The following is an 11,417-nucleotide window of genomic DNA, read 5'->3' as shown; positions in this document are numbered from 1 at the left end:
TGTCTCATTAAGGCCGTCTTTGGTAAACACAGATTGAAACCGAGTGTTGAGTATTGTTGCCTTCGTGTGACTGTCGCGGTGTAATGTTTCGTCTCTCAGAAGTGGTTCTAGGCAAATAATGTCTGTGTGTCTGGGCCCACTTGTATAAAACTTGAGATTTCCTCAAGTCTAAGATTTCCCATAGACAATAAATTGCTTGAGATTTTCCTTAACTTTGAGATGTTTTATACAAGCGGGCTCTGGACTTTATGGATTTCCAAAAAGGTTTCCTGTTACATGTAGTGAGTGATGTTTCTAGTACGAAGTGTATGTATTTGCCGTGAGCTTGACGTGTTGTCTTTTGTATTTCCTTCTTTAGTTTGAGTCTGACCCAGTCCCGTTAATTTCCTGATTTCTTTGCCTAACAAAAGAGTCTGAATTTCTTCTTGATCTTCCTTTTGATGGTGTGCTGAATCCACGGTTGGTTCACTCGTTTTATGACATTTTGGGTGGAATGGATGTGTCCATTGCCTTGGTTATGTAGCTTTTTAATTTGGTCCATTGTTCCTCGAAGTGTTCTGTCTCGGATTCAACGATGGATGTGCCGAGATTCTGTCGGTCCTTTGATGTGTATTCCCAGTCTGATCTTTTGTATTTGTAGAGTTGTATTTTCTTTGTGTGGTTGTGATGTGTTTTGATGTCAGATTTCACTATAATGGCCGGCATGGTGGTTAGGTATCCCTGGTATATATTTGGTTTGACAGTTTTTTTCACAAGACTGGGTTTGTTACATAGATACATGTCCAGGATGTTACTTTCTCGTTACAGTTCATAGGAGTAGAAAGTGAAGCTGTCGATATTTGTAGCGTCGCTTTTACATTCACAGCCAATATACGTTTGACCTCTGATAAAGTTCAATATTACCTGAACATTCTTCTAGACAGGTGAAATGATACCAAATATCACAATCGTCGCAACAGATTGTTCTGGTATTATATGTTATTGGGAAAAGACTTTAAATAAAAGTTGGGTAACTTTTGGCTTGTAATCCCTTTGTTTTGTACCGGAACTGGGCTGGCCTATTGGTCAATCGTCGGCGACAAGATAACTCAATTGGTAGTGCGACTATTTAGAGTTCGGAGGGTACCGGGTTAGAACCCCGGTCTGGCCGTTGCATTTATTTTTCTCCTATTACATTTGGCGCCCAACGAAAAATATATATACCCACAGAAGGTGGTAAAGGGACCAAAGATTTAATTAAAGGAGGGAGGAATGTAGCTGAACTGGACTGGGTCGAGTGTCGGAGACCAAGTAGCTCAATTTGTAGAGCGTCCGTCTAGAGTTTGGAGGGTCCCGGGTTCGAACCAGTTCCGGCCGTGCATTTTCCCACTCCCATTACATTTGGTGCCTGTGGTCAACCTTTGTTTCAAGTACTAGGTGAATACTTGACAAGGGGATACCAGAATCTGGATTGTGATAAGTTTGCTTTCATGGGCGAAGACAATGCAGGGAGGAATTGGCGGAACTGGGTTCTTGCCGTGCATTTCCCCTCTCATGTAAGAGTATAATAAATGCAAAAAAAATGCTTAAATGAAAAAGATATTTTATTTTAAATCGATACAGCAAAATTTCATTTCTGTGTTGGGATACAATAAGATATAGCTGTGTATAGCGCGGATATACCGGTTTTCAGATAAATATTATTCAAAAGTGTGACACCTTTTTTTTAATATATTTTATCTTATTAACGATATTAAAATTATTTAAAACACTCACATTATATTATTATTTTTTATCCATAAAAGAATCCTTAATTCAAGTGAAATATATATATTTACAAACAAATATTATAAAAAAAAACACCCTGCTCTTGCCAAGCGTCGAACCCCTTTCCTAAGTAGTATGCGCACTCATTCTACAATCGGACTTTATTAATGCATTAAAAACCTTCCGAATACTTCTTCCGGTTTTGAGAGGGTGTGAATCATATTCTTGATCATGAGAATGTGACATCAACTTTCTCGAGTTGACAGAATCTTTTTGGGAAGGTGAATTACGAAATATTCGCTTTTACGGAATCGATGTTAATATAGCAACCACAGCACGTGCTTGATATCAACAGACAGTCTACCTGGAATGATGGCGGAGACCAAAAGGAAGGCGTAAGTGGTCTGCTAGTAGTTATAAGTCCGTGGTTGTACAGAACCGTGTAGGGAGTCAGCTAGTCCGCTAAAACTGACCATAATCGCAGGCTCAAAAATTCTGATCACTTTTGAGCCTGTGATTATGGTCAGTTTTAGCGGACTAGGAGTCAGCATCCAATATGATCCTGGCATTTTTGTTCAACCAATATCATTACAAGTTGGTTGTTTATAAATATAGTATGATAGTGTTCCTTCGTTCTGTTGTGTTGTTTACGACAATTACAAGTAGAGGCGACGTTTGTTTACAGCTGTCACACAGGCTAGCAGTGAGCACCAAATGGATGACGTTTTAATCAATATAAATATAACAATTTGTATATAAAAAAAACTTATACTTATGTATATATACATGTATATATATATTGTTATGGTTATATTGATGAAGCGTCCTATACTGACAGAACAAATGAGATCGAAGTAATATAGGTCGGAATTACTGGTGATGTACACACTAATTAATATGATGTGTATCTACTATATAATATATTGGTGTGTCTAGCACCTATGGTCTATCGTATTGTATATACACATCATACTAGTGTGTCCAGCACATGTGGTCGGGACATAGCGCCTAACATACCTTTACACAGGGACATGACAATGTGTTAAAATTGGTATGTTTGGAACTGTCCTGATATTTATAGAGTAATTAGCCCGAATTTCCTCTGTCACTAATTATATAACACCAGACTTAAACATTTTGACATAAAGATGTCTGGTGTGGGGCCAGAGTGCACTGTTGAATTCTCCGACATTGTTTGGTATTGGGGAACGACTAATCAGCAAAAAGACGCGGTCCTGAAATCGGCTAAACAAGAATAATATATTCCATTTTTGGTCCGGATCTGTACGGTTTGTTGATTAGTCAACCCATAACCAACAAAAATAGCGTTCGCTCAGGAAGGAAATTTTGAATGATTGAAAATCGAGGACTCTACTGACAGAATTTAGCAGCTGTTGGTGATAAAAAGAGCTGATTTGGATCAATAAATGATCCATTTATCGATACATTTGAGGTATATGTGTTGTCATAGTAGATTTTTGTTGTCAGCATCTCATAACTCTCCCATACCAAACGGTGTTGGAGAATTCCACGTTTTCATATAACAGTGCGCTCTGGCCCCAAACCAGACATCTATATGTCAAAATGTCTTAAGTCTGGTGTCAGGGCCAGAGGAAACTTGGGCTATAGAGTAATATAAGATGTTTGAATCAACTCTCTTTAAAAATGCCACCCCAGTGCATTACACTTGTACAGTATGTAAGGGTGAATATCACTTGATGACGAAAAATTGACCCCAACTTATTACCTCTCATTAAAAATCACATTTCTAGTTGAGGTATAAAGAAATGCTTGGTACAGCTGGGAAGTATCCCGAGTCTCATGTTGCCCTGACACCAGACTTAGTCATTTTGACCAATAGATGTCTGGTGTATACACTTTCTGAGGACATGATCTTTGTCTGAACACACATTCCATTTTGATAATTCAAACTTTTTTACAGCATACAGACACTTTTCCCATGTTAAATTTCATGAGGTTGAAATCCTGCTCTTGTAGTAGAACTGGACTAGGTCGATCGCTGCTGACCAGGTACATGTGGCTTAATTGGTTTGAGCGTCTATCTACTATCTAGAGTTCTAAGGGTTCCGGTTTCGAAACCTGGTCCGTTTGCAAATTTTTCCGCTCAGACTATATTTGTCGCCCAACAAAATTTGTTTACCCACGAAAGGAGGTATAGGGTCTCATGTGTCTTCAGGGTAAACGACTATTTTAAAAGAGAGAGGAATGAAGTGGAACTGGACTGGGTTCATCACCTGCAACCAGGTAGCTAAATCGGTAGAATTTCTGTCTATAGCTAGAGTTCAGAGGAGGGGGGCATGGTTCAAACCCCGGTCTGGCTGTGCATTTTTCTGTTCCTACTACATTGTTTTCATAGCAGACAGGTCAAGTTATCTCCAATGTGGTGTACATCATAGATGTCGCCACATATATATTCAGTTTCTAACTTGATGATTTGTTGAAGGTAGCCTCAGTTTCAGAATAAAGGCATTATTACTTTTTACCTATCATATTGTGTCTGTTTATGATGTAGGTTTCAAGAAACTATAGCGAACTGATTGCTGGTTGTTTTGTGAATCTATATTTAGTTTTTCCAGTTTATCTTTACAAGCCAGGTGACTTGATGTTGATTGATCAGAACATCAGTACTTATTATAAACATTTGTTTTTCAGAGATCTTAAAGTCATCATTTTAGGAGACTACAATGTTGGAAAAACTTCCTTCGTCTGTCGATACATAGACGGAACCTTCCAAACTAAGGAACCGGTATGGTTTATCTTAATTTTTAAAACTCTAAACAAAGCAAATGTAAATTGGAAAATTTCTTCCCGTTTAATTCTAACAATATAGATATATTTGTAAAACCCAAAGGATTAAAAGAAATGCTTCAAAAAAAGAATGAAAAGAAAAATGTTTTTCAAATACATATATTTATTAATGTGAGCGTTAAGGATAGCATATGATATGAATCAGTAATAAAAATGTTTTTTATTAATGTTTAGACTATCGGTGCTGCATTTTTCCTGAAGCAATGGGGACCTTACAATATAGCTGTCTGGGTAAGTTTACATCCAAATTCCAAAGATTACAGCTGTCTCTGTTTGTCGTCCATCATCCCTAAACCTTGAAAAGCATAATTACTTCTCTTGAATGATGGATCATATTTCAACCAAAATTGCTTCAATTTATCAATCAAACAACTACAAAAGAAAGGTGTAGTCCCCTTATAAGGGCTTAAGCCCAAGAGGGGAAATAAATGGGATTTCAGCTTTCAAAGAAAAACTACTTCTCCTAAATGGCTTAGTGGATTTAAACAAGATTTAGCATTTAACAAATGTAGGAGAAAGAATTAAGGAATTAACAGCTGTATGAATGAAGGTTGTATTCCCTTTGGGACAAGGCGATAATATTTTGTATGATAGAATTTATCACTGAAGCCAGGTAAGTTGGGCCCACATAAAGACATTTAGTCACAGCTATCAATGACATGCCAGAATAACATATATATTGATAATTTATCATAATTCAATGTTTTTCAAAATAAGGATTTGGTATTACTGCCAAAACTGTAACTCTGCTTTTTGGAAAGTTTTATTTCTGGTATATGTATTCCGTCTTTGCATATTGCAGAGTTATCTTCTCTTGTGAGTAAGTATTGATTGTTACGTCATTGGTTTGTGTGAGAAAATTACGTCGTTTTCTCAAAAATTGATGACGTCACTTTCACAAACCAATGACGTAACAATCAATACCTGCTCTCAATAGCAGATAACTCTGCAATACGCAAAGACGGAATAGCTTTGATGAATTCTTTCTGAAAAGGATACAATACCATAACCCTGCATGCTGACCATTTATGAAAAATAAGATAAATAAACATTTTAAGAATGACAACTGTGTTCTGAGTGTAAAAATATCATTGGGGCAGACGAGGGCCGGTAATCATGAAACTGTTCTCATGCTCAAGCATGGTTTTTGTGCTCAAGACTAATTTCTCGTTTCAGGAATAAATTACTTTTAAAAATTCTTATTTTCAAAGACTTGGAACGAATCAAAGAGACCTAAAGCCGAATATTTTTTCAATGTTTACATCTGACTTTTTGATTGTTTTACATGATTTAAGTGACTTACAAAAAAACTGGTTTGAGCACAGAATCCACGCTTAAGTATGAGAACGTTTTCATGAATAGGGCCCAGGATTACAATAATCATACTGTTACTCTTACCACCTCCGCTATCACATCAACCGTAATGCCTGTGGCCAAAAATGTGCTACAGTCATAGCCAAAACAAAATTAAGGGAAGGTTACTCTTTGTTCCAAAACATCTGTGGAATTCTGTAGTTTTCCAACCAGTGGGTAAGGGGTCATTTAACTTATGATTATATTAATTAAAGAAAATATTTTATGAGTGATGGAACCTTTTTTCTTTATTACAGGATACTGCTGGAGATGAAAGATACACTGGACTGTCCAACTTTTACTGCAGGAATGCAGGGGCAGCCATTTTGGCTTTTGACATGACCAGTGTCAGCTCCTTCGAATCGCTATGGTAACCAACATTTCATGTCATGAAACAAATATTCATCCCTTTTACAGAAGAAAAAAGTAAAATTTAAATTATTGGTTCCATAAACAGTTGTTTTTAAGACACGAATTTTGTGTAATGCAGGTGTCTAGGGATTAAGTATACTTCAAAGTTTGCTTAACGTAGAATTTCATGTTAGATACTAGCGCAACCATTTCCTTATATGGAATCTGATTTCTTCTTTTATGGAATCTCATTCATTAGTTTCTTTCAAGGGTAGGCTTACCTGCCTTCCAAAACCTTGAACTGAACAAGAGTAGTAGAAAAACAATGTTGAAAATGAATACTGTATACTCTGCAATTTTCACTGCAGTTTAATTTTCGACTTTTTCACTCTCTGTCATTAATGAGGCCAATTATCATTACTATGAATATAAGTTAAACAATACAATATTCATAGTAATTCAGTGTGAAGCCTAAAGGGCGAAATTAACACTGGGCAAAAATGGATTTCATAGGCAACGGGTGAAAGTTTGACTGGGCAACATTTTCCCGTTATAATCAGTATTTTATATTACGTAGGTAAGGACAAGTTCTAGCTATTAAAAAGAATTTCTGGCTACTTTTGTGCAAGAGGGTACTGTATAACTATAACATTTTAACCTTCCCCATTTTGGCCCTTTGCAATTTATCATGACAGCGAATATAAATAAAAAGCCTATCATATATAGCAATACCATATGATGAGCAAACATTTATTTTTCTGGTGAACGGCGAATATTTTAATGGGGAAAATTATTTTCTTGTACAAAATGTATACCATATAACATGAAATATTCATGGGTAATTTTTTTCGTGACTTGAAGCAATTCCGATTTTTTCATGGTATAAACTTCCGTGGATACCCCGTATAAACAAAGAGTAGTCAAATATATCAATTAAATTTGATGTATTAATTTTTGTGGTTCTGTAGCCTCCACAAAAACCATCAATGTTTATAAATACAATGAACATTTCATGTTATACAAAAGATTTTGTTTGTTTTTCAAACAGGGCCAGGTTTATTCCACTTTTGGATTCTGCACTGGAGAACTGTATCAAAGTCGTTGTTGGAATGAAATTGGATTTGTTGGACAGTGACAGAACAAGGGAGATAACTATAGAAGAAGCTACAAAATTTTCCAGGGAGATAAATTCCAATATAGACATAAGTCATTTACCTAAGGATCCGTACTTTGAGACAAGTAGTCTGAAGGGATCTAATGTGACTGAAGTGTTTGAGTATATATTTAATCACTGTGTACCTTTAACTGATGCAGAGAAGCGAGTTGCAGGGAATACTGGAATTGTTGATCTTTCAAAACCTGTTAATGATGGCGCAAAAGATAAGAAAAAGTGCTGCTAATTCTTGATAGGTTATATACAGGATGAACATTGTTGAGGTTACATTTTGTGTAGGGGATTCATAAAGGGTGAACATGTTCCTTCCAGCACAGGGGCATGCAACTACTATTAATATCGGTCTTGTTAGACTTTCAGTCGCTGGGTAAGTTGGGATATAAGGTACCCAGCGACTGAAAATCTAACAAGATCAATATTAATAGTTGCGTACCCCTTTGCTTCAAATGTAGGGACCCATAATAGGCAAGCATGTCTCTTTTAGGGTTAAAGTCAATACTGGACAAACATGTTTTTGGAAGCTTGGGGGCTCCATACAGGTGAACCATTATGCTTTTAGTATAAGGATCCACAAAAGGTAAATAATGCAACCACTGAAAAACATGCATGTTGCTTTAAAATTGGGTTTCCATACAGGGCAAAAATGTATATCTAAATGTCAACCTCATCAAATTTAAAAGAAACCATGATTGTTTAAAGATTTGGGTTCCAAAACTTGACAAATATTTTGCTTTAATTGTAGAGCTGATTAAGTTTAAAGGGAAACATGTTACTTTAAGATTTGGGTTCCAAACTTGACAAACATGTTGCTTTAAGTATAGAGCTGTTTATCATTAGAGGGAAACATGTGACTCACTGTATATGATTGTGTTGCTTTAAGAATAAGGCTCCATAAAGTGCAGACATATTGTTTGACGTCTAAGACTTCATTATTGACAAAATTTATGCCTTAACTGTGGTACTTCTACATTTACTGGGCACGCTTGTAGAATTTTCAAATGCATCTGAAATGACCAAGAGTTATCAGTGTGGAGAGGGAATATGCAAGGCCAGACCGGGGTTCGAACACGGAACCCTCCAAATTCTAGACAGAAGCTCTACAAACTGAGCTACCTGGTCGACGACCATATCGTCCCAGTCCAGGTTTGCTTCATTCCTCCCTCTTCAACAATGTCTTCAACCCAGAAGACACAAGAGACCCTACACCACCATAAGAAAGTAAAATGCACAGCCAGACCGGGGTTTGAACCGTGGACCCTCTGAACTCTAGACCGACACTCTACCAATAGAGTACCTTGTTCCAAGGCGATCAATCCACTCAAGTTCCGCTACAAATGTATGAAATTTTGTACTTATTTACATTTCATAGATATATTGTAAATGTCACCCCGGTAGAATACTATCTGTTTCCTACCAAGGAAAAATGTTCTTCAGGTCATTTGGTAGAGAGACAGATTAGTAAATCAGAGGCCATAAGTTTCATCCCTAGCAGAGGTATTGAAAAATAATGACATTTGTTCCATTCATGCCAAAGGAGGAACTCCAGAAATATTGACAATAATACTTAGCCTTCCTCTCAAGGCTTTCACGCCTGGAACATGGGAATGAGTTCTTCCCTGAAGGGGAAATGTGTCACCCTAGTAAAATGCTATTCCTGCTGACTGAGCCAGGGAGAATTTTCTCCAAAGCTCATTCTGCAGAGTGACAGACGAGGGAGCCAGTGGCCTTGTGTTTTATACTTAGTGGAGTCGTTGAAAAATAATTATATTACATAATATTTTCATGAATTCATCACAATTACCAGTCATAAGATACATATTGACCTGGGTCTATGTTTGAAACTCTTTTAAGAAGAAGATATCATATATGTAGCTTTTAATATATTCTGGTTTGTTTCTGTTTTATAAATGAGGTATATAAAAACGGTTATTGATTTAGGCAGGACCCATTAATGCATTTGTGTTACATGTAGCTGCTATGGTTTTTGTCGGATTAGAAAAAAACAAATCCATTTTCTACGCAGACATTAATGTTTCTCTCAGTTAACACTGCACATGTGTTCAGTGTATGTTTTTCTATAGTGTTATCTATCTATATAAAAGGTTGCTGAAACTACCACATTCCACGTCTAGTATAAACTTAATCAAGATGATTTTGGTTGTATCCGTAAGTTGGAACCTGGGATGAAAGTTATTGTAAATGAAGAGCTAATAGAGTTAATAATCGTTATACAGTAAAACCCTATTATACTGCCACCATTTATCAAGAAAAGTATTGGCATTATAAGGGGGTCAGTGTTATATAAAGGAAGACATAGAGATATTGTTTGAAGATATTTACTGCATATATTGATTATATTCATATATGAAAACCACTATGCTGCCACTGTTTTTCCAGAAAAGTGTTGGCATTATAAAGGGGTCAGTGTTATATAAAGGAAGACAGGGATATTGTTGAAGATATTTACTGCATATATTCATATATGGAAACCTCATTATACTGCCGCTGTTTATCCAGATACATTTTGGCATTATAAGGGGGTTCAGTGTTAAATCTAGGTAAACATAGAGGTTTTGTTGAAGATGAATGCATATAGTCCTGCCTTAAAACCTTGTTATACTGCTACAATTCATCCAGAAAAAAATGGCAGTATAAAGGGGTTCATCATTATATAAAGCAAGACATAGAGGTATTGTTGAAGATGTTTACTGCATATATTCATAAATCAAAAACACTCTTTATACTGCCATCATTTGTCAAGAGAAATTCTGGCATTATCAAGTTGTTTGGGGATAAATTGAAGGGGAAAATAAAAATCTTCAGAAATAGGAATTTGAAGTATGTTGGCAGTAAGTGTGGCATACAATAGCACAACTTGTATTATATTGAAGGTTTTATTTTAGATTTTTTGAACTAGGAAGCCTTGAAATGCCATGGTACTTGAAGGCAAAAAAACTCAAGAAATTGTGTGTCAGAATGTCTTGTTTGAATTCTGTTCCACATGACAAAGGTAAGATTTTGTCAAGTGACATTTCCTAATTCTTGCCACAAAGAGCATTATATAAATTTATCAACACAATCTTACATTTTGAATAAAATTAATATGTAGGTTTTCTTATTCAAGCGGTTTCTAATTGGATTTTTTTCAATGCTATATCTTCCCTTGATTTCCATCTCTTTCAGTGAATCAAGTTTCTTCCTTAAGTATGACAGAATACCAATATTTTTAGTATGCTTCTCACTTCTAAAAAATATTGGAGTATTCTCCTATATCAACAAAAATAAATAGTATTCAATGGGAATCCATTAATTTTTCTAATCGTTACAAACCAAGTATTTATTGGAATGAAAATGTTATTGCATTGAAAAGCGGGTGAATTAGTAGTGTAGTATTTGGTGCCATATATTCTAATGATGTCATACTTGACAACAATGATCCACGCCCATTTGAATGGGCTACTTAATGCATTTGAATTTTTTTTTCTGCTGTGATCTTACAAGATTGCTACAAAATGTATGTTAACTATTGTGTAGTTTACTAAATAACCTGGCGTATGTTACAAAGTTGTGCCACAACAACTAGTTGTACAAGGTGTCGGTTTTATAAAGTTGATAAAATTTGAAATATCACTGACAAACATTATAAATTCATATTATAAATATATATGGATGTGCAAGTTATATTAGTGAGTCTTTGACTGAACAGTCCCATTTGTACTTGAAATATTACTCCCTTGTCCGGACAGCTATCTTTTCATATTCTTGATGATTTCCTTGAAATCAGGTTTGGGTTTAACACTTTTATATGTTCAACTGCAATGGTGTCAGAAATATGTGATTCCATGTTTAGCTGTACATATTTATACATAGTTAATATGAAATAAAAACCTACACAAGTAAAACCTTATCATCATGTGTTAAAGTACACTTAAATAATAATGTTTATTATATGCATGAACATTTC

General features: G+C 35.7%; 1 protein-coding gene across 1 annotated transcript; it reads left to right on the top strand.

Moving 5' to 3' along the window:
- The first annotated feature begins 1,942 nt into the window (after window positions 1-1,942).
- On the top strand, window positions 1,943-10,589 carry LOC110451653 (ras-related protein Rab-20-like). The gene is made up of 5 exons (XM_021499780.1): window positions 1,943-2,141; window positions 4,420-4,513; window positions 4,750-4,806; window positions 6,186-6,298; window positions 7,328-10,589. Exons 1-5 carry the CDS (start codon window positions 2,116-2,118, stop codon window positions 7,677-7,679), a joined length of 642 nt encoding a protein of 213 aa, XP_021355455.1. The 5' UTR covers window positions 1,943-2,115; the 3' UTR covers window positions 7,680-10,589.
- Window positions 10,590-11,417: the final 828 nt, after the last annotated feature.

Source organism: Mizuhopecten yessoensis, unplaced genomic scaffold (assembly GCF_002113885.1).
Source record: "Mizuhopecten yessoensis strain PY_sf001 unplaced genomic scaffold, ASM211388v2 scaffold6163, whole genome shotgun sequence".
In the NCBI taxonomy this organism is placed as follows: domain Eukaryota; kingdom Metazoa; phylum Mollusca; class Bivalvia; order Pectinida; family Pectinidae; genus Mizuhopecten; species Mizuhopecten yessoensis.
This window is presented reverse-complemented; position numbering and strand designations above follow the sequence as displayed.

What these genes read in the sequence shown, in the direction of transcription:
- LOC110451653 (XM_021499780.1), top strand. Translation starts at nt 2,116, where the DNA reads ATGATGGCGGAGACCAAAAGGAAGGC. An exon ending in CTTACAATATAGCTGTCTGG is followed by an intron (nt 4,807 to 6,185) that starts GTAAGTTTACAT and finishes TCTTTATTACAG; the next exon opens with GATACTGCTGGAGATGAAAG. An exon ending in AGCTCCTTCGAATCGCTATG is followed by an intron (nt 6,299 to 7,327) that starts GTAACCAACATT and finishes TTTTTCAAACAG; the next exon opens with GGCCAGGTTTATTCCACTTT.